Genomic DNA, 23,686 nt, shown 5'->3' with positions numbered 1-23,686 from the left:
TGTCGGACAGGCGTAAGTAATATACATGTAATGATAGGATGGTATCGTCGCAAGTGTGTGGGTCTCATAGTCCCACCAACAGCCGATGATGTTGTTTGCAATACCAGTAGCTCCGCCTTGGCCTCAACTTCAAATTCGATCTTGACAGGAAAGCGGAAGGTGAAAGATGAATCCGCTTCGTGGTTTTGCGAGTTTTGCTCTACTGAATTACCGCATTCTAATTTTTCCTCAACTGTGCCAATAAGTCAATTATTGACTAGACTAGATCTAGATCTCTAGACATAGATCTAGATTTTATTTCTGCTTTTTTATTTCTAGAAAAAAATCTTTTCTAGCCAGGCCCAGGCCAGGGTCTAGATTTCTATTCTTTTTCTATTAATGATTACTAGATCTACATCTACATCTAGATTTAGATCTTGATCTAGATCTACATATGTTTTTTGTATTAATTTTATTAATCTATCAAAACCTGAATAAGAAATTGAAGGGAAAAAATGTCATTTCAGTTTCAAATTTTACGTAATTCATTCCCTTTTAAACCAGACAGAATTTAAAGTTTCCCCAGTGTAAAATAGATAAAAATGTATTTTGTTGTTGTCATAATTTTTTAAAGGTCAAACAAGCTCTAAAGATGCTTCAGCAAGTGTAGATGCTCCAACCAGTGATATCCCTGCTCCAACCTACAGTGATCATCCAAAAAAATAAAAACATACTACAAGAGCAAGTAAGTTGGTTGCAGTATTCAGTGGCCCAGGCCCACTTCAGAATATTTATACTTTTTTTCTTATTTTTTCACCCCTGGGTTTGGGATGTAAAATGCCTCTGTGGTTTATATTAGTGATGAATTTTGATCATTTTTAAGGCAGTAACTAGGGTTAGAAATAAAGTCTTTGTTTGTATACAAAGAACATACAAATTCCTACAGGTTGAAATAATTTATTTGGATATATTTTTTTTTAAATGTGAAATACACTGCATGCAGAATTTGGGTCTGTAATTTAACAATCATGACTTTTTTTCTCTCATTTCAGAACTTTGAATGAATTCCAAATCAATGGACGCAATCGTGTCTGAAGCCGTCTGTTATGGAAAGATTGCAGTGCAGTCCCTGCTTGAAGACAAGTTCTACATAAATTCAGTGATAGGGTCTAAAGCGATTGAAACTGGGAAGAACGTTGATACAGATTCAAAAGCATTTCAAGAGGTCACCCAGGAAATTGTGAATGACCTTCGATATTCTAATGTCTGCGAAAGATACACATGCTGGTCCAGCAGCCAATACTCATATTATGAAAGCATTCCATTACTACAGGAGCAGAGAGTCTGTCACTATGTTGATGAGAAGACTTGTCCAAGTTGGCAGTGACGCAACTGCTCAGTCATATTTTGAACAATATATGTTCTGAACTTCATACTGGAGAAGACTCTGAATGCATGTAAGTCGGAAAGTGAAGGGAATGAAGCTGCCTCACCATTGTCATCACATGATGAGCAGGTCTTGCGATATGTCGCTGGCTATGTGCCCCATGCCCTTTCGAGAAAGTATGCCAAGATAAATTCTGCAAGTGCTAGGAGGATTTGTGCTACTCTCCACGAATGGAAGAACGAAGACGATGTACACACCCAAGCAGAATCTTTCATTTGCAATACTCGGCCGTCTGGCTAACAATCCAGAATAGGGGAGGACTCTTCATCGTCACGGATGACATATACATGCTCTTTTGAGCCATGGAGTTTGTCACCAAAAGTTATCTGAATGTCGGTTACATACAGCGGAAGGATGAAGTTATGAAAGATACAATTGTAAAAAACATATATGGTAGTGAACATGCACAAAGACAGTGGCTGAAATGCACTATGAATACCGACTTGGAAAGCAAAGAAGTAGATGGATTAATTGGAAGTGTGGTAAATTATTGGGTAAAGATCAGGGTTTCCGCATATGTTCGTTCGTATGTAAGTCTGAGGAAGAGAGAGCAATTAAAAGACGAGGAAGAGAGAGCAATTTAAAGACAAGAAAGAGTAAGAAGGCATTACGAAAGAGTCTGAAGCAAAAAGAAGGGTTATCTTGGTTGTTAGGTTGATTTTTATTCACAAGAGAGCCCAAATCTTTCATTCTGAGCACATTCGCACAAGGACGTCTATAATATGGAATTGTAAAAACCATGCCAATAACCTAGAGAGCCTTGCAAAAATATGCTCAAAATTACAGATTTGAGCGCTGTTGTAAAAAAAAGCACAGTTTATAATGGAATACATAACATTCATTCATTCATTTTTCTGTTTGTCACAAGAATTTTTTGAGTGTAAGTTGTGCGCTGCAAAGATTCTCTACAGACAGGGTTGTTCAGCAGTGCAAGTGGGGTCTAGCGGATTCTTGATTTAGAAATATTACGTATATAGGCTAGGCTTAGTCTTGAAGTTTAAGAGATGACAACAAGCCCAATATGCATGCCATTATGTATCTGCAGAACTCTTCAGTGTTAGTGTTACATGATGGAGCCTAGTTGGAGGAAGGCCAATGGACATTTAACCAGGGGCCGTGCAGCAAACTGCATACCTCCTTAGCTGCAAGCAAACTGTAATCATACATTAATTTTGAGTTTGCGGTATAGATTAAGATTGACACCAGCATATTAATAAAATGAAAAGGAGAGTGGTGTTTCATTCCAAGGGTTTCATGGTCTTACATGTATCTCAGCTATTGGGAATAATCTTCATCATGGCATGCAGATGCGTTTTCCTCTGCCCTCAGAGAGAGGATGGGGGGAAAAGACTGACATTAAAAAATCTATAAAAAAACAAAGAAATAATCATTTCAAAATTTATCTCTCACTCTTTAGAGAATGGAGTGAACATTCATTTCATTGATAAGCAATATGTCATCTGCAACAATGAACACCCGTTCTCCATCCTACATACTGATACCTACGAATGTATGTTTGGAAGGGATTAGGCATGCTACACGAAAACAGAAAACTGCAGTTGAAAAGGAGAACTGCTTACTGGTAAGCTTCTTTTCCTGGTTAGAAATCACACCTAATTGTAGTCAGTGAGTAAAAATTCTGCATGGAAAATTGATCACAATAGGAAAACAAAAGACATACATGCATACATGTAATAAAGTAACATTAAACATACAATGTATGCATTATCTTGTCATTTTTAGACTGCAGTTTTTTAAATAAATGATGCAAAAAATCAAATCAGTGTTATTCAACCATGAAACTTCATGAATACAACAATTGTGAAACATCTATTTGGGGTTGTAAAGTGGTTTCACTTTGCTATTGATTTTGGGATTTAAAAGAGTCAGATCTGTAAACATGGCTGTACTATATTAATGGAGAAAAGGAGAGTATCTAAAAAAAAATTTCTTTTGTTTTTTCGCTTTTTTTCTCAAGAAGATCATCCACTACCATTGAAGCAATCCTACAAGAAATGCCAGGCATCTCGAAAGAAAGGTTGCCTGCAAAACTAGTCCTGAAGGAAGTTATGTATACAGACTACAAGGTAAATTGTATAATATATATGTAGATAGGATTTTCCTAACTAAAATCCATCTAGCAGTAAGTCCTGTACACACTTGATTTTTTTTCAGATGATGCCTTCTATGTATTCTTATGCCGCCCACAGCCAGCCTTATATGGTTGCTGGAGTCATAGGCCTGTATCTGAACTCCAATTAAACTTTAAACCATGTTCTAAATCTAGGGTTAAACTGTGGTAGCTGAATGTGACCTAAATTTCTTTAACTAGGTAATCACTTGATACTCACATTCGGCACTCATATGATTACAAACTGTCTGAAAATGATGAACAATACTTTCATCATTTTAACATGCGAAAAGGGTCCATCAAACACAGGAAGCATACTGGGTAAACAAGTCTTTGACCCTTTTTGATATTTTCCATATAGCCAAGAATTAGACTGTGGTACATGTTGAATTTGACTTCACTATACTAGCATCATGTTTTCAGGTCATCTGTCTGTCTGTCCAACCCGTTTTCATTCCTATAATGAAAAACTATTCAACAGATTAATTTCAAATTTGGCTCATGTTTTCATGTAGGAGTGAAAATGAACTGATTAGACTTTGGGGTAATATCACAGAGTTAAATAATGAAAATGTGTGTTCTGATAACTTAAGAAACGTTTCATACATGTAGATCAACTTTGAGATCATGAGGTTAAAGTTAATTTCATGTGCATAATTTTTAAAGTCTGTGAAACCGCTCTTGCAATTAATGTAAATGCATTCTCAAAGATCAAGTTCAGACATAGCTCATGCTTTCATATCAGAGAGACAATGATCTTGTTGAATTTTTTAGATCAATAGGTTGATGGTCAAGGTCACAGAGTTCGATTTTTCTGGTGATGTTCATACTGGCCTTTCCCATCTATTCAACTACAGATTTTGTTTCTGCAAATTTACAATATTTTACTAGAACTAGATTTTCTTTATTATATCATTATTCAAAGGAGGAAGCATGGAGTGAATTGTCTAAAGATTATGACAATGCACGACTCCTTTCTTTTATTTTGTATCTTTACATCACTCTACAGAATGCTCTCACCCTTGTTAAGGGTGTTGATCCCAGCCTACTTGGTGAAAAGGCAACGAGCCCATGTTCAGGATCAACTGCTAAACAAATCAATTTCCCCCCGAAAAACCCTTGCGCATATGTGACATGCTGGCCTGTGCATTTTCACACCAGCGTAACTTAAAAAATGAACCACGGCAGATTGGGTGCATGTATTAACATGTGTAGATCTTCAAGAACCACCACCGGCAGACTACATCTGTCCTATGTGCCATGCACAATTCCATTAGATGGATCCATATAAAAATGTGGATTTCATTTAGGTCAAAATGTTCCTTCTAGAACATGAATAATTTTCAGTCAAGTTGACAACAGTTAAAGTAGATGACAGTGAGACATTCATTATTAACTCAGCCACCCCCCCCCCAAAAAAAAAAAATAAATAAATGAAATTGGCTAAGAACAGGTTGAGTAATCACAGCCAGTATGAATGAGTATGAATCTAGAATTTTACTTTATGTAAAACGAAATTCCATTAGGCTAATAGACCATTAAACCATTAGAGCTGTTGGAGTCTAATGGTTTATGAAATATGGGACCAACAGAACCATAAGAAAATATCAGTTGGACCAACATCCACCTACAGAAAAATGCTGATGGACCAACAGAAAATTTATGTTGGTTAAATATAAACTATGTTGGACCAACAGAAAACTTGTATTGGACCTACAACAAAATCTATTAGATCCATAGGAAACTTGTATGGGACCCATAGAAATCTGCTATTGAACCAAAAGAAAACCTCTATTGGACCATCAAAAATATTATATTAGACCCACAGGAAACTTCTATTGGACCAACAGAATAATTCTAATGGACCATCAAAAATATTCTATTAGACCCACAGGAAACTTCTATTGGACCAACAGAATAATTCTATTGGACCAACAGAAAACCTCTATTGGACCATCAAAAATATTCTATTAGACCCACAGGAAACTTCTATTGGACCAACAGAATAATTCTATTGGACCAACAGAAAACCTCTATTGGACCATCAAAAATATTCTATTAGACCCACAGGAAATTTCTATTGGAATAACAAAATAATAGAATACAGATTCTATAAACAAATACTAACATAACAAGGTGCTTGAGAACAAGCCAATTATCTTCTTATTCTCAACATAAATTTTAGACACATGTTTAAAATTGGTACCAGAAGAATTGGCTTGTTATAAAGAAATCTCGTTATACAACCTTGCTCATTACATCGGGAGATAGCACGCAGTGATCACAATAAAACCAAAAATCGTAGAACTACGTGGCAAAGTAGTTGAAGTTGCAGGAGATGGTCATTGTCTCCTTCATGCCGTCACTGCCGCACTCAAAGATAAGGGTCTGAAAATCACAGAGAATGGAATTTCTGAGTCCATGGTCAGTGAGGTCGTGTACAACAAGGCATATTACGAGAACTTTGCAGTTGAATCCCAAGATATTGTCAGTGAGTTGTGCAAATACATCTTCAACAGAGTGTACAACACGGAGACATGTGACATTTTGATTCCTGCATTGTGCAATGCTCTGCGTATCACTGTTATCATATATAAGAAGGCATAAGATTGATGGGAGTTTCACCGTAAGCATGCACCCCTGGTCGAAAATAGGATATAAGGTAGATATTACCTAGGCCTTTTATAACTGATAAGACACAACCTTCCTGAAGCCTGTTGCATAAAACTTTTTACCTGAGAAAACTCTGGGAAAAACTGAAAACTAAGGTTAGTCTGATTTCCGCCATTGACTTTAGCACAGGCCAAAAACTCCGGTAAAAATAGCCTGAGTTTTCTCAGGTAAAAAGTTTTATGCAACAGGCCCCTGCTGAAGTAAGCACAGCTCTAGAAGAGCGGGAAAAAATGGGGCTGACTCTCCCCGCTCTCCCCTACTGTTTGTTTTATCAAGAAGTTGAACCATACGTTATTGTCTATGTCTATAGAGTCTCTAGACCATGTGCATGATGATCTAAGCTAACGTTAGATCTATTTTTGTTAAAAGCCAGTGAGAGGATTTTGAGAGGAATGGATACCAGACCTAGTGTATAGGACGCTTTACTTTATGCATCAGGAAAACTTTCCATCAAGTTTAGAAAGCAACAAGAAGAGGCATTGTCTTCATTTTTGTTAGGACATGATCTGTTTTTTAAGCTTGCAAACAGGCTTTGGAAAAAGTGTAGTTTTCCGTGGTGCCCCTTTATGCATGGACTTTCTTCGTGGTCAACAAGATGTCGGATTTAATTCACTTGCCATAGTTGTTATGCCTCTAAAATTGCTTATCCAAGATGAACTTGATATTGCGAAGAAGAGCGGTATCTCAGCTGTTGATTTGAGTGGAGGAATCACAGACAAAACCAGGGAAGAACTAGCGAGTGGTTGTCATTCCTTGATTCTCTCAAGCCCTGGAGTTTTGACAGGAGACTGTGGAAGGGACCTAATGACAATAAGCACTATGAGGGATCGGCTATGCAGACTTTTTGTGGATGAAAGCCACTGTGTGAAGAACTGGTAAGATGTTTTCATGGTTATTATTGATTTTTTTGTTCTGAATTATTTTTCTAACTTTGATTATTTTATATTCAGAGTAAATAGCCAATTCCTCTGTATAGCGTAGGACAGGTGGCATAGGATGATGAGTTATAACAGTACATGTAGATCTACAGGTAAAAAATATTGCAGTGGTCACTGGTCAATCAATGTGAATCAGATTATAGATGCCTGCCTGGCCCAAAATTGAAATTGTCATCCTTTTCATATGTAGAATAGACCCTACATGCATAAAAATTACTACCGGGTAAATTAATCATGTAATCATAAATAATCATAAATAATCCATGTACAATATATTGCCTACATGTACAGAGCAGAGCCTACCAAAAAGTTTTAACAATCAACTCTTATACACATAGTTTAACCTATTTTTTCCCTACATCTCTCCATTCATGTAGGGCCAGTCAACTGGGAAAACAAAGGTCTTTAGAGAGAGCTATTAAAAGCTTGGTGAGCTACGCTCAATTCTTCCACCAGTTCCAGTAGTTGCTTTGACAACTACTGCAACCAAAGAGGTTTTCAAGGAGTATCATCGAATCTTCAAGTTTGAAAAACTACACCACAATCACTACATCACCAGACCAGAGTAATATCAAACATTCATTCATGAAATCTTCATCCGATTCTCCGGATATCAATCTGGCTTTTCTTGTCAAAGAGCTGCCAGATAGAGGAAGAGCCTGTGACAATTTTCTTGTGTACTGCCAATCAAGGAAGATTGTTTCGGAAGTTTATTCCATGTTTATGTACCAGCTGCCCCCCACACACAAGGCTTATGTACAAATGTATCATACAAACAGCGAGGATGACTTCCAACAACATATAGTGAAGGATTTCGGAGACAGCAAGGGAATGATCAGGGTGCTTGTGGCAACGATTGCTTTTGGCATGGGTGTGGACGTGCAAGGCTGTTACAATGTCATTATGTATGGAGTACCAAGTCACATCGATGACTATGTACAGATGTCTGGGAGAGTTGGAAGAGATGGGAAGAACAGCTTGAGCATAAGCATGAAATATCCAGGAGACATGAAGCATGGTACTTCAGATGAAATCAAGAGAAATATTAGTGGCGATTCCTGCCGACGAGCAGTGACTGTGGACTGCTTGGTAGGGAGGGAAGATGAGCGGATTGGCGCTGATTAGAGATTTGGGAGACATGATGTGCCCTCTATGTTAGCTTTGCGAAAGGGAACTTTCAAATACCAAGGTCCAGTCTGGACTATCACCAATATTGCTGTATTCTCATCCAATTTTAGAATAGATGTGAAGAGCAGGATCAAGGCCCTATTTTATCTCACAGTTATGATAACAACTAACATAGTCACCAATAATCCATTCTTACGGCTAATGAGATGAGAAAACATAATTTGACAACCCTGTATAGAGGAAGTTGCTATTAATCTACAACATCATAGAAAATTGGTATGACATCAGAGGTGCTTCTTCTTTATTCAATCCCACGTAGGTAATCCCCAAGTCAACAAGAGAGACAACAACTCCCCAGGGAGACGTCCCAGACCCTTCGTGAGTGGAAGAAGCTGGAGATAAATAGCGACAGAATCCTACAACGCAGGGCTTCTGCCCACTTTCAGATTGTGCTACAGCCAAATACAAATCTTTTGTATACCCGGTACCAAGAACTGCACAACATGTGACATCTGGGTCCAGAAAAGGTGCAGACTTTAGCACGGGAAAGGTTTTATCGGCCGACCATGGAGAAGGACATAACCAGGTACATGTACATCACCCAGCAATGTCTTTGCCTGAAACAGAAGAGACCCCAAAGACAAACCAAGGCTAATCTCATACCAATCAAAACAACACAGCCCTTTGAGTTAGTCTCCATCACTTCCTCCATCTTGAACGTACATGTAGCAAAGGTGGTTATGAGTATATCCTTGTGGTGGTTGATCACTTCATCCGTTTCACACAAGCCTACCCAACCTGAAACAAGAGTGGAAAAACAGCAGCAGACATAATCTTCAACAACTATTGTCTGAAATATGAATTCCCCCAAGGACTCCACCATGACCAAGGGAGGGAGTTTGAGAATCATTTGTTCAAGCATCTGCAAGAATTATCAGGGGTCTCACACTCTCGTACAACTCCACATCACCCACAAGGTAACCGCCAGGTAGAGAGATTCAACAGGACACTCCTTGGGATGCTGTGAACTCTGGCTGAAGAGCAGAAAAGCAACTGGAGTGCTTCTTTGGGAAAGGTAGTACATGCCTACAACTGCACTCGCAATGAGTCTACTGGATATTCTCCGTTCTATTTGCTCTTTGGTAGGCACCCGCACCTCCCAATAGACCTAGACTTTGGACTGGACCATAATGACAAGGGAAAACATACTTCTAACAAGGAGAGTTATGTAAGGCAGTGGAAGGAACAGATGAAGCAAGCCTATGACCTTGCAGCTAGAAATGCAAGTCAGACGGCTGACCGACGAAAGCAGCACTATGACAAAACTGCATGGTCTGTTGTTCTTATGCCAGGAGATCGTGTCCTTGTTAGAAACATGCAACCGAGTGCAGGACCATCAAAACTACATGACTATTGGGAAGACCAGGTCTATGTAGTGGTGAGTGAAAGAGGGGAGATGCAGGTGTATGAACTAAGAGCAGAAAGTGGCAAATGAAAGATCAGGGTGCTACAGTAAGTATATGGTAATGTAGATGTGGAATAGGACTAGCATGTTTTTTCTTTTAAACCAATCTAAGAAAATAACAGTAATTCAAACATTTAATTACACTTTTGTTCTTTCTTCATTTCAGTTTTGTTTGTTAGTGTTTACAGTGTAAGTAAACTGTGAGGGTGATAGATGGCATCTCATAACATTTCAAGATAACATGTTTCTATTTCCTTGACACCCGCAGTTAACTACTGGCTAATCCAAACATACACCACAAGAGCTTAAGGCAAAACCATGCCTTATAATTTGGTGGCAGTGGTGGGATTGATATTGAAATAGGACAAGAGGTTTGTTATTGTATGACAGGTTTGTGTCCATGAATTGACTTATATTTCCTCAAAGTTTGTTCTTATTTGGTTGGACACTATCAAGAAAATAAAGAATATTCATATCTTTCTCAACTGTGAAAGATTATTTTATGTTACATTGGTACACATGTATGACCACAATGTGTCAGACTTGTTGACTGATTGCGCTGGAACATTAAAGGGGAATTCAACCTTGGTCATAAATATTGTGTTGGAAAAGAGAAAAAAAGAAAAACAGTGGTGAAAGTTTGAAAGAAATTAACAAGCGATAAGAAAGTTACATTGTAGAGCTGTTTTAAACTTGAGATCCTTAAGATTATGTAAATTTCAAATTGGCAACTGGGTAAGATTTTTTTTTAGAATCAACAGGGATCTCAGTTTCATGGTTATTCAGATGATTAAAATGGCATTGTGCATGTAAACAAGCTACGGGAAGAGCAAATGTAACAAATGTTTGATCTCTTTTCTCTTTTCCAGATTGTTGTACAACCATCATAGACAGTATGGATCGTCATATTCAGGTGTTGGCATTGAGGTAGACTTAACATCAATTTTACAGATGCAGCCATAAATTTATCTTTTGGAATGTGAAAACAATCTTATCAAATATTAAGAACAAGCATATGTGAAGCTGCTTGTAGCATCTACCTTTGGATTTGTTGCATATATCATACATGTACAAGTAATCTCGTACAACATTTGCTAAAATGTAATCTTGGCAAGCCCCCTCCAAATCACTGTACAAACTATTATTATGGATATGTATTAAGTCCTTGCAAATAACAGAACTCTTAATACTTGTATGTAGTGTTTAAGATTACTCTATTGCTGTCAGTTACACTGTAGTGTAGGTCTCACATTTTGAGACATCACATGTACATGTATAGATGTATATCATTGAATTACATGTACATGTTAAGTTGATTGATATCAATTCAAACCCGTTTTCCTTGTTTTGTTGAGTGTCTGGAATTACCAGTATACATTAGATCATGTCACGATGGACAGTGCACCGTAGAGCATGTGCAGTTGTTGATGCCGAATTGGAGGAAATGAACAGAAACATGCGTCCAGATAGTGAGCATGAAGTTTCTTTAGGGCATCAGACACCTAGTGAGGATGATCTGGATACTTCTACTATTGACTCTGAAGTACATGTAGAGCAAGTTCAGCAGGAACACGATCAGTTTACACATTCTGATCACGATGCTTATTCTGCTTAATCGGGATCTGACTGGGACAATGACAGTACAATTGATTTTGACAGCGAGATTAATGAGGATTCAGCACTTGTATAGAGGATCGTTTGTGTCAGTGGGCCAATGAATTTCAAAATCAAGTGTCTCATAAAGCCCTAGCTGGTTTACTTGATGCTCTGCGACCTGATTTCCCAGACCTACCCAAAGATCCACAAACCTTATTATCAATCAACGTAAATCAAACTGTACTGAAGTTAGCCAGTGGAGAATATTACCATTTAGGAGAGTGTACTTTGGCTAAGCTTTCTTCATATTGAGTCAATGCAGAGAATTTGACACAAATATTAGTTAACATCAATATTGATGGTTTGCCACTCTTCAAGAGTTCTTCAGGACAGGTATGGCCCATTCTTGGAATGATTGACTCCTTGCCTGTGAAGGATTCCTATGTAATTGGTATATTTTATGGCAGTTCCAAACCATAAATGTACATGATTATTTGTCATTCTTCATTCAGAATTAAGACTCACTGAAAGAAACCGGTATTAGGAATCAATATTCCTGTTGACATTTCAGCTTTTATATGCGATGCCCCAGCAAGAGCCTTTATCAAGCAAGTTAAATGTCATTCTGGCTACAACAGTTGCAAGCGATGCACCAAGCACGGGGTGTACATTCAATCTAGAGTAACCTTTCCATCTGTGGATTCCCCTTTACGTACAGATGAATTATTTTCCCAACTATCGTATGATAACCATAAAACAGGACGATTCCCTCTTCTGGACATAAGGTTGGTCAATTTAGTTTCACAGTTTCCTCTAGATTATATGCACTTAATTTGTTTAGGGGTCACTCGAAGACTAATAATGCTATGGAAAAGAGGACTTTTGAGTTGTAGGATTGGTGGAAGAGCGAAAGGTGTAATTTCAGAGCGAAAGGTGAAATTTCAGAGCGAATGATTTCATTGAAGGGTTTTGTCCCAAGAGAATTTGCCCGTAAGCCAAGGTCATTGTTAGATCTGGAGAGGTGGAAAGCCACTGAATTCAGGCAGTTCCTTTTGTACACAGGCCAAGTTGTTCTGTCCAACATTCTGCCAGCCGAGATGTACAAAAACTTCTTTTCTTTCTATTCTATCACTCTTAAGGCCAAATCCAAGGTATGTGCTATCCGCAAGTAGCAGTGATGAGGATAAATTGAGATCATGCAGATCTCCTAGATCTAAAAAAAAAAAAGCATGCTCTAGCTCCGGAGATAAGACTTTCAAAGTGAGTGAATTATGCTGCCATTTTGAAATCGTTTGAATTAAATATTACACGGTAGAATGTATCTCAGATACATACCTTGGGAATAAGCAAGGTTGTCTTTTGGATAGGCCATTATACTTTGTACTTAAACTTGCTATGATTTTGCACATATTCATTCAGTTATAATTGTTTTCTTCAAAATCTGAATATGAAGCTGCTTGGGTTTAAATCTTTGTGACCAAACCTCTATTTTCACATCATGAAAAAATGGGAAGGAGCAAAAACAGGAAGGAAAAGCACTAGCACCTTTAATAGTGTTGCACTCTTGAACTTCTCACTCTAGCCCTTCAACATCTCGAACAAGCATTAACCGCCAGATGGCTGTCCACGGAACTTCCAACTCACGACCAGGCAGCGGAACGTCAGCAAGACCAACCAGCAGTTACCCGTCAAGAGTAAGCAGCTTACCTAATCTGAGTCTGCCCAGACCGGCAGCATCAACTGAAGGTAAAGAATTTTTCATGAGTGCATACTCTCCATATGTATACAACTGTTCTTCATTCTTTGAAATGCCAAGGCTAGTAGACAAGACGTATTTGTCAAACTGTACATGAATACATGTGTGTACAGGCTCAGAGCGTAACATGAAAAAAAATACATATACTTATTTTCTTTCCATGAATTTTTAGGGCTAAACATATCTTCCTCTCTGAAGAGGATATTTCAGAGTCCTTAAAGAGGGTGGATAGTTTTGGAGATTCTCAAAAATGCGTTTGTCTTCATTTCACTTCATTTATGAATAATATGATTGTGTTTGCCCTAAAAATGATATGACATGAAGTACAAGGATAGAAGTTCTGTTTTGATGGTGAAATTAATCGATTTTATAAAAACATGGGTATCCCCACAGGGTTTTTTTTCGTCGGCTCGGCGCACCGTGGTGGTTTGTATTTGAATTACTATGTAGCTCCTTCTACAATAGAAAGTAGAACATTTGTTTTGGTTTGAGTCGCACCACGATGGTGTTCGTGCATCTATGTAAAGATAGTGCATGTTTAATATTAATTGTTACCGAGTCGTTCTCTATTTTTAATCACCCCTTTACCCGTGAAGTTTTCATCTCTTATTTCTTTGTTCCACATTGTTTGCAAAGATTTGTTTTTTTTCGCCAAGTGCATAGTTGCTGCAGCAATGCACGGTCAGCATCTACCGGTACGTGTAGCTGGCCCAGCCAGGCCGGCAATCGTTCTAGCGCTACACCGCAACCAACACGAAGCGCTCTATGTACTGTAATTCACCGAAGCCGAAGGAAAGCAGGTTCCCAGTCTCACCGTACGGCACAAATAATTAAGCTACTAGTAATCAAGAGGATATGGGGGATGAGGAAGGAGGGGACCAAAGGGTGCCTCTCTAGGTACCCGACTTGTAAGGAGGGAGTCCTCTAAAGCATATGAACTTTCTAGAAAAAAGAGAGGAACGATCAGAGTTCATAGTCAGGTGTTCGAGCGCTAGAGTGAGCTACGAGGAGTAAGACATGTGAGTAGAACTAATTTTCATCAAATCTTTACACCCTCTTCATTTTTATGCCTATAAGGACTTAATCGACATAACTTAAGATTCTACCTTGTAATTGATAACTTCCGACAGTCACCGGCATGCACTTCATCTAGCACTACAGCCGCGCCCGAACACTACGGCCGGGGTCCGGTTGTGGTGCACAACGGGTCCCCGCACCGCGCCCGGGTTAAAATTATTTATTATCATGCTGAATATTTGTCATGTTCTTGATGGTTTCCTTATCTGAATTAATTTAATGGTACTGTATTACTGTAATATGGAAAGATTATGAACTTATGTAAATTTGCAAAACGTGACATAAGAACTTTTAGGGAAGTGTGCTTATTTTCTTTCCAAATGGTTGTCAAAGTAGGGGGGAAATTGTAGATACAAGGTATTTGGCTTGTTCCAAGTGCCATATGAAATGGTTTAATCTGTGTTTTTGCTCACATTTGTAAGTTATATAAATCTTGTCTTTTGACTGGATCTTCATATGTATTTCCTGTTTGCTGCTTTAACCTACATGTTAATTCAGGCTTCCATTTGACTAGGGCATGATTACACTTATGCTTCTATATGCATATTCCAGATCTGTTGACTTTGCCCATTATTATTCCGTTATGTGTTACATGGAAACCAATTTTCATGTATATTTAATCTATTCTACACATTGCAATATTCATATAATGCAATGCCAACCAATCCATGCACACTGTCCAAATGTTTCTGCATGCTGATTCAGTTCCATGAAATGATTGAATTTGCACAAAGTATGAGGACCTGCCAATGACAAGGTAAAACCGATGCCAAAACTTGAAGTGGTAGTGTATATGCATGTTCTCATAGTCATTTTGTTTTTTTAAGGAATGTATGTGTTCACTGAAATGCAGCTTTTGTAATATGTGTAATAGTTGATAGTTGTAACTCTGTCAAGCACTATTTCTTGTCTTTATCAAGTTATGTCTTTGCTTGTTCTTATTCAGGTTTATAACTTGTATAGCCATTCTACAGCAGTATTACACTTGCAATAATTCGCCATTTTCGTGATTTTTTGTTCTTTTTCATGAAATACAGTACAAGTACATTCCTCATTTAAAGGACTAATCTGCCGATTCTGCCAACGAAAAGTTGATTTGAATAAAAAGAGAAAAAAATAACCAGCATAACACTGTAAATTTCATCAAAATCAGATGTAAAATAAGAAAGTTATGACATTTTAAATTTTCGCTTAGTTTCACAAAACAGTTATATGCACATCGTGGTCGGTATGCAAATGAGGAGACCGATGATCATCCACTCACTATTTCTTTTGTATTTTATTATATGAAATCTAAAATATTCTAATTTTCTCCTCATTGTCAAGTGAAACAATGATTAATTCCTCCCCGAACAAGTGGGATTATCATTATTTAATACTATGTGAAATCTTTAAAAACTGAAATATGGCGTAATTCAAACATTAAAAAAATAAAAGAAATAGTGAGTGATGGATATCATCGACTGACTCACTTGCATGACATCGAGTTGTACATATCACAGTTTTTTTAAAAATAAGAGAAACTTTAAAATGCCATAACTTATTTTACATCTGATTTTGATTTAAATTTTCAGTGTTATTCTAGTTGGAGCTTTCTCTGTTTATTTTTCTGTGGTGGACTTGACCTTTAAAGTGCCATATATCTCAGTGCCTACATGTATGTAAGCAATATTTCTCAATACACTGAAAGCCATATTTCTTGGACTTCTACTTTCAATTTTATAGGTCTCTATTGTATATCAACATGAATAGATGACATATACATGTAGAACTAATTTTTTTTTAATCTTTGATATGATGTAGATACATGTGTGTATAAGTATGCACTAAACTATGCATTTGTAAAACCTCATTGGGTCGAGGGTTATGCAACTTCTATCATTATTAAACTGTAAATTAGTTCCTGATTGAAATATGTATTTGACTTGTTTTGTGCGTATCTGTTCATGTGTCATGTTTTTTCTTGGATCTTGGATCTACAATTAACCTTGCATTTGTCAAGTTCTGAAGAAATAGTTCATTTACCCAAAGCTGTAGTCCTATATAGTCTAGGCAAGGTTGAGTGTACGTTCAAGTTATGCCCTGGCAATGGAGGATTATAATATTGCTACTGGGAATGCTGAGCATTATCAGACCTCAGTCGCCATGCAGGTTCTGAGTATGAATGTGAAATTTGATATGTAATCACGTCATGATACCGTTACGATGTCTTAGTCGATTAATGAGGATGTCAAAATCATGTCGGTATATGGCTAATACTGGTCAGTATATGGCTAATACTGGTCAGGAATATGTTACAAAGACATCTATAAGACGTTATAATATATGACGTCAATCTGACGTCTGATATTGGTTAGGAAAAGGTTATAAGGACGTCATGAAGATGTCGTTGTTGACTAATAAAGACGTCAAGATCACATCAATATACTGCATCAATCTGACATCTAAAAGTGGTCAGGAATAAGCTAGAAAGACGTCATTAATACGTCGTAGTCTGCTTCATATTGACGTTTTTCGCGGTGCAAGATCTCGTCTTTAAGACGTCAATATGACAACGTGAATTTGACGTCATTTTTAGGGTATATGGAAGACGCCAGCCAGAGAAGAATCTGTTAGGAGATATGCACTTGCATCACAAGAAATTGGGGGACGGATTAGAACAATTAAAAAAGACTATGTAAAAGCCATGAGTGACTTACTCAGCAGCTACTTTGTTGAAGGTCTACGGCAAGGCCAAGTGAAGGTTGGAGTGTCACGTTAATGGCGTCAACATAGAGGTGGAAGTTTTGGAGAGCTGAAAGATGAAGCCACAAAGATCGCAGAAGGGAAAGAGAAGGGAAACCAGGATGAGTTTTCCATGATGGAGAGCGAGAAGCCAGCAACCAAGCAGGGGGAGAAGGAAACCAAGAGCTCCTTCGCTCTTCACTTCACTCTAGCCAAGGAGGTTGAAGGTAGCTTATGAAAGTGACTGGCTGGAAGTTCATGAATATACATGAGATATGACGTCAAATAAGTCTGCTTGGTTCTCGCGCGAACGCCAATTGCAAAATTGCTTGGCTCAGCTCACTTGCAGCTCCCATGCGTGCAGCTAACAGAGGTTAGCAGAATAGCAACCCTGTACCATGGGAATCATCTTGCAAGCCTTCATCGATTTGAAAATGCTAAGACCCAGGGTGAGGGAGCTTCATCCAATTGCACCAACGTTTGCTCCCTTCCGGACCAAGATGGCCAAGGGCATTGAATGATCGTTCCAGTGTGGGTGAGACACAAGGATGAGCCATCTAGAGAGTTCTTGCACTACGCAATCCTAGATGATCAAAGCAATGTAGGTTTTGTGTCAGATGGACTGTGTGAGCAGTTAGGAGCGCAAGGAGCCGAAACCACTCTCAAACTCACAACGATGCACGCCACAACGAGCATCCAGAGCAGGAAGGTATGTGGACTGCAGGTGCTGGACTTCAAGAAGGAGAATGAGATCGATCTTCCACCAAGCTTCTCCAGAGAGTCTGTTCCAGCTCAAAGGTCCCAGATTCCCAAAGGTTAAGTCATGAAGGAGTGGCCTCATCTGGAGCAAGTGGCTCATGAGCTCATGCCCTACAACCCAAGTATTAAGGTATCGCTCCTTATTGGAAACAACTGCCCCCGAGCCATACGCCCTCGTGAAGTCATTGCCGGTGAAGACGACCCATATGCAGTAAGAACAGCACTTGGATGGAGAGTAGTCGGCAAGGTATGCCAAACATCTTCAGGGAAGGCGCAGATCTGTAATAGGATTTCTGCAGTGGTGAGGTACCCAAGGTTTCCCTTCACAAGTAAGGCCAAGGAGATCCAGGACACAGCGAAGATGATCCAAATCCTCGAACAGGACTTTAGGGACTCGAGTTCGAATGGTGAGCCGTACTCTGTCGAAGAGGAAAAATTTGTAGAAATCCCGGAAGGTGGTATCCGTAGACGTGATGATGGCCATTATGAGATGGCGCTACCTCTGAAGTCTCCAAAGTTTAGTCTTCCCTTCAACGGGCCTCTAGCACTGAAGAGGTGGAACCAGCTGCCTGGAAGGTTGCAGAGGAACCCAAAGTTCGGCAGAGACTACAGGGAATTCATAAATCGCCGAGGAACCATTCGACAACTATGTTCAGATCAAGGGACAGCCTTCATAGGTGCCAGGAGTGAGTTGAAGCTAGCTCTTCAGGAGATGGACCAGCAGCAGGTGCAGGAGTATCTGCTAGAAAACGGGGTAGAGTGGATACCATTCAAGTTGAATGTTCCACATTCTTCACACATGGGAGGCGTCTGGGAAAGACAGATACACACGGTGAGAAGAGCCTTGGACACTGTACTTGCTAAGGCCGGCAGCCAGCTTGACGATGAAGCCTTTCGCACTTTCATGACTGAGGCAGAGTGCATCGTCAATTCTCGACCTCTCACCATCAATGATCTAAGTGACTCAAAAGTGCCTGAGCCATTGTGTCCTCTCCATCTTCTGATGATGAAGCCGAAGGTCATACTACCGCCAACAGGGAAGTTCCAGGGAGCAGACAAGTACTCCAGGAAGTGGTGGAGAAGGGTTCAGTACCTCGCCAACAAAGTCTGGTTGTGCTGGCGTTGAGAGTATCTCCAGCAGCTGCAGCCTCGTCAGAAGTGGACGAAATCTCATCGGAACCTCGAAATCGGCTACGTGGTAATTATAAAGGAAGGCGAAGATGCTAGACTTCGGTGGAAGGGTTGAACAAGCTACTTCCTAGTGAAGATGGACGTGTTAAGAAAGGTAAAGCTCCTCATGGCCGATGGAGCTCTGGACAGTAATGGTAAACGTTTAAAAAAGCATATCCGGTAAACTGCCCATGTGCGCTGCATCCATTCCACCGTTTGTTTTGGGTCGTTTATACTTTTAGTTTCCACCATTAAATGTCTAACTTAGATATGTTGTGCTAATTTTTTTGTAAGTCAAAATGTTCATCGTTGGAGAGCGAGTTCAGGCGATTGATGAGTTGGGAAGATGGAGTGTTGGAAAGATCGTTTCAGTAATCGAAGACGAAGTTCAACTTCAAGAGTTTCTTCAGAGTCAGACTGGAGAGGCAGGTCTCCGAGCCGGCCCCAGCAGAGCATGTGTACGAAGGATAGGGAGAAGGGAAAATTCAAAGAGAAATACGGAAATATTGAAAGGAAAGAAAACAGAACAGAGAGGAAAGGGAAATACCGTGTGATTAAAAATGTGAGGTTTTTTCAACTAAATTGTGAATCCAAGGAGCGTAAAATCAATGCTTCCTTCATGTACCAAACTATAGATAAGGTCGGGAAGGCAAAGATAATAATAGGCAGATCAAGGTGGTCAAAACGACCGCAGCCCCGAGGAGAGAAAGGGGGAGAAAAGAGAAAAAGAGCTAGAAGGGGGGGGGGGGTAAACGCCAATGGAGAGCTAAAAGTAAAGAGGGGGAGGATAGTTAGGCTGATGGTAATGTCACAGTTACATTCCCCCACGGTGCAAAGTCGAAAACAGTCGTTACAACTATACAAATCATTACATTGGTATCAAAACGGCTGTTGTCAACTGCCCTACATGTATATAACGAGCCTCTTTTCACTTGTGATGTTCTTGTGCCAGTCAGCCGCCGAGGTCAAACTAGGAAACACGTACTGACCTTGTCCTTACATAAGGACGAGAACAGTCTCTCGTAGTCGTTATAGGGGTCTCGGCTAGTGAAGTCAGTTGATCTCTGTCGCGTGCGACCTCGCTTGACCTCAGCCTGAGGACAGATCTCATTATTCTGCACTGAGAGCCTTTGGTCATGTTGGTGTAGGCTCGCTCGTCAGCAGACTCTGCCGGCCCTTGATACAGTTATGGCAGCCGTTCAGTTGTGTGTGGCCCATGGATGATCCGAAGCCGGGTCCATTTTTTTCTTGGAAGCGAATATCAGTCTCTAATAAAAGAATGGGATTCCTATACACAGGGCCCTGGAGACGATTTGAATAAGGTGTGCAACTTTCTTCCCGGTCCTATCTTTCTTCTTATTTTTCGCCTCACCTTCCGCCGCTTCGCCCCTTGATCTACCTATGATGACCCCTCCCACAGCAGGAATTTTGTGTAAAAATGGAGTATAAGTCTCGTTAATAGAGTGTTTAAAAACAAATTTTGGGGATAAAGCATAGTTAAAGTTCATTGTGAAGGATTAATCATAACTCATGAAAACTATTCTTTATACTGAGTACGCAAACAATGAAAATATTCTCAGTATATTCCAAGTAAATTTGGAATAAAGGGAAAGTGAATTGGATTAACAAAGGTATGATTTTACTGGGTATGGAACATTCTCGTCTAACCGTCTATGCACTAAATTCAGAGGCGATTTTCTTTTTTCATCATTTTTATTAGTTATGAAATTGACAATGGCCATCGATGTCATCACTCTTTGGCTGGTATACAGTGCGTCCCAGAAAAAACGAAACCGAGATTTAGCGATGATATATCATAACTTAATCATAAATAAAATAGACAAATGACCTACCAATATAAAGCTTAGAATCTCCTCTTTCATCTGGTATTACTTAGATTATTTCTCATTCACGCATGAGTGAGCAAAAACAATTTGAAAAGGGGATACCAAAAAGTCACTTGGCGGGCCGTATCTGTGTTTTAAAAAGAAAACCACATTTTAAAAAAGTTCAATATCTGCTCTTTAATTTGATACCTCAATTACAGAAAATGGTCAAGAAATAACAAAGTTCTGGTTATTTGAAATAAGGCTTGAATTTCAATAATTTCAGAAAATGAAGAGGTTTTACAGGCTAGCGTTCAAACTCACTCGACACTCCGTTTTGTTGACGATCAGCCATGCATGAAGTCTTTTATTACCGTGCGATAGCTTCTGTGGGAAACCGGTGAAAACAAGTTTATTTAATGAAATTAGGGAAATACAAGCATTGTTTCGAGGGATCATAACTTTTTTAATTCTCGACCATTTTCTGCGATTAAGGTATCAAAGAAAAGAGCAGATATTGAACTTTTTAGTCATGTGATTTTCTTTTTGAAATTCAGATACCCCCGCCAAGTGAGTTTTTGGCATCTTCTCTTCGAATTGTTTTTACTCACTCATGCGTGAATGAGGAATAATCTAAGTAATACCAGATGAAAGAGGAGATTCTAAGCTTTACATTGATAGGTCATTTGTCTATTTTATTTATGATTAAGTTATGATAAATCATCGCTAAATCTCGGTTTCGTTTTTTCTGGGACGCACTGTATAGGGCTAGATGAGAGTTGGAGAATAGTTGGGCCGGTATGCCTTTTCTTTTCCTAACCAAGTTCTTAACAAAAACTATCTGTTTATATATATTTCGAAATTCGAGGATACATGTGTATAATTTCGATTTTAAATTATGTATTTTTTCCATAATAAAAGAGCACAAATAGTAGGGGGACATTTGATATTATGTACCCCCTTTCCAAAATGGTAGGGGGACGCGTCCCCCCTGTCCCCCTGGGATTTCCGCCCATGGTGATGGGGGAGCTTTTGCATTTTCTAGAATAAAATTGAAAGATTTTGTGCACACTTTGGGTGAATTTTGCCCTCTCGATCGGCGGCCCCGGATGCATACGGTCATGTTTGTCATCTTAAAGTCTTTAAAAGGCCTATATTACATTGGTTTGAAGCAATAGAGTTTGCAATAAGGCTCGTAATTTGCTGGAACTGCGACCCTGATCATGAAGAAACACCAGTCTGGGTCAGAAGGGAGGAAACAGGAGCAAAAAGAACTCCAAGACTGTTTAATTCTCAAGAAATTTATTTTTGAATGCTCTTAGAAACGCAACTTTTACACTCAATTTTTACACCCTCAACCACACCCTCTCCCGCTCGATCGCTTCCGTATGTCACGCTTTCAAAAATATTGTGCCCCCTTTGGGATTTTGCCCCCCCCCCCCAAAAAAAAAAAAAAAAAAAATGAAAGTGTTCCGGCGCGCCTGGGTGGAAACAAATCTGAAAGAAAACATGAAACCAAGAAAGGTATTTCAGAGGGAGGTTTACCGTATACACAGGCTATAGGCCTACAAAATAAGAACAATAATGGGAGATAAAGAAGATCACCTGCTAATAACGCATGTGAATTAGAAAACGTTCTGAATAGATATGAATAGAACATTGAAATGCTATCCAAACATTATGATTCATAATGCTGGTCTTTGTATTATAATGTTCTATGTATAGGCCTACACCTCAACTTTGAGGAAAGGACATTTATAGGCCTAACTACAGATATGATTGGCAAATGCACGTTCTTTAGAGGTGTAGAAAGGGGGTGGATGAAGAAAAATAAGTCTAGAAAGAAAAAAATTAGACAGCCAGACAGAGAGAAAGAAGGAAAGAAAGAAAGGAAGGAAGGAAGGAAGGAAGGAAAGAAAGAAAGAAAGAAAGAAAGAAAGAAAGAAAGGAAGAAAAAACTTTCTATCAACGCGTGTATTGCAATCCATCGTGTGTGGCCCCCTGCTGTGACCGTAGATGCTGGGGTGAATTATCTTCGGACCGAGGTCAAGAAACAGGTGTTTCTATACTTAAATTTCATGCTTGAGGGCAATAGGATTTGTATTACTGGGAGAAGAGATTTGATGATAAGGAAAAAAATGGGGTATACAGCTCTCAAATGCGAGATTTTCGTCATGTGACTCAAGGTTTGAACTTAGTTTGGATCAAGGCTACAGAGATAGTGTTAAGGTTGACACTATTGAGTTGCTGAATAAAACATAAGTTTGTGGAATTATAGCAAATTGTGTCCAGTGTGTATTTCGTTGAGAAGCCTTGCGAATAACAACAGTTGGAAATAGATGCGAAAGAAACTCCTTCGTATGAAGATTTACGAAGGCAGCCACAATAACAATCGAAGAGCATTAAAGTTTTGCAGCAGAGTGATTATAGAAGGTGTGACGTCATGTCTTCTGAACCAGCATCAAGACGTCAATCGACATCAAAGAGGGCAGCCATACAACTAAAGACCAAGAATCCAGTACGTTTTAATATCAGTCGCAAGTTGATATTGATAATATATCTGTGAGGCCCCTCCAAAAAAAGGGCACCCCTACAAAATTCACTCACCTTTACTTATTCACATATACCATCCATTCATTATCAGTGCATTATACAACCCTCAATTAGAACACTTACACACCCCTATTTTATAGTGGAGCAACCAAATTCCCTATCTCAGTTGTCAAGCATGTTGTTGGTCATCATTACTTTTTTGATGCCCATACAAGCTACATGTGACTGACAATTGTTTCTCTCTTCATTATTATTTACAGTTTAACGCCCATCCCAACCAGGGATCGGTAACATTTTGGCGACCCTGCCAGGACAGCAACTTTAGATGTAAATCTTCAAAATTGCTGTCTATGGACGACCACCTGGAATCATTCAGGATGTGACCGCGCCAATTAGAAGTTTGAACGTCTGAACTCAAATCGTTGATGATGTGAAGGTGGAAAAACGAGGTGGACAGGGAACTG

At 39.1% G+C, this 23,686-nt stretch overlaps 2 protein-coding genes across 2 annotated transcripts; both read left to right on the top strand.

Moving 5' to 3' along the window:
- The first annotated feature begins 1,857 nt into the window (after nt 1-1,857).
- Nucleotides 1,858-10,496, top strand: LOC121414892 (probable ATP-dependent DNA helicase RecS). Its single transcript, XM_041607942.1, is given in 3 exon segments — nt 1,858-1,908; nt 7,546-7,736; nt 7,738-10,496. Coding segments are annotated over 3 exon segments (798 nt in total). The 3' UTR covers nt 8,294-10,496.
- Nucleotides 10,497-16,695: 6,199 nt separating this feature from the next.
- On the top strand, nt 16,696-19,371 carry LOC121415429. The gene has a single exon (XM_041608633.1). The coding sequence runs from the start codon at nt 17,738-17,740 to the stop codon at nt 18,797-18,799; it is 1,062 nt and encodes a 353-aa protein (XP_041464567.1). The 5' UTR covers nt 16,696-17,737; the 3' UTR covers nt 18,800-19,371.
- The last annotated feature ends 4,315 nt before the right edge of the window (nt 19,372-23,686 follow it).

The sequence above is a fragment of the Lytechinus variegatus genome, chromosome 5 (assembly GCF_018143015.1).
Source record: "Lytechinus variegatus isolate NC3 chromosome 5, Lvar_3.0, whole genome shotgun sequence".
In the NCBI taxonomy this organism is placed as follows: domain Eukaryota; kingdom Metazoa; phylum Echinodermata; class Echinoidea; order Temnopleuroida; family Toxopneustidae; genus Lytechinus; species Lytechinus variegatus.
This window is presented reverse-complemented; position numbering and strand designations above follow the sequence as displayed.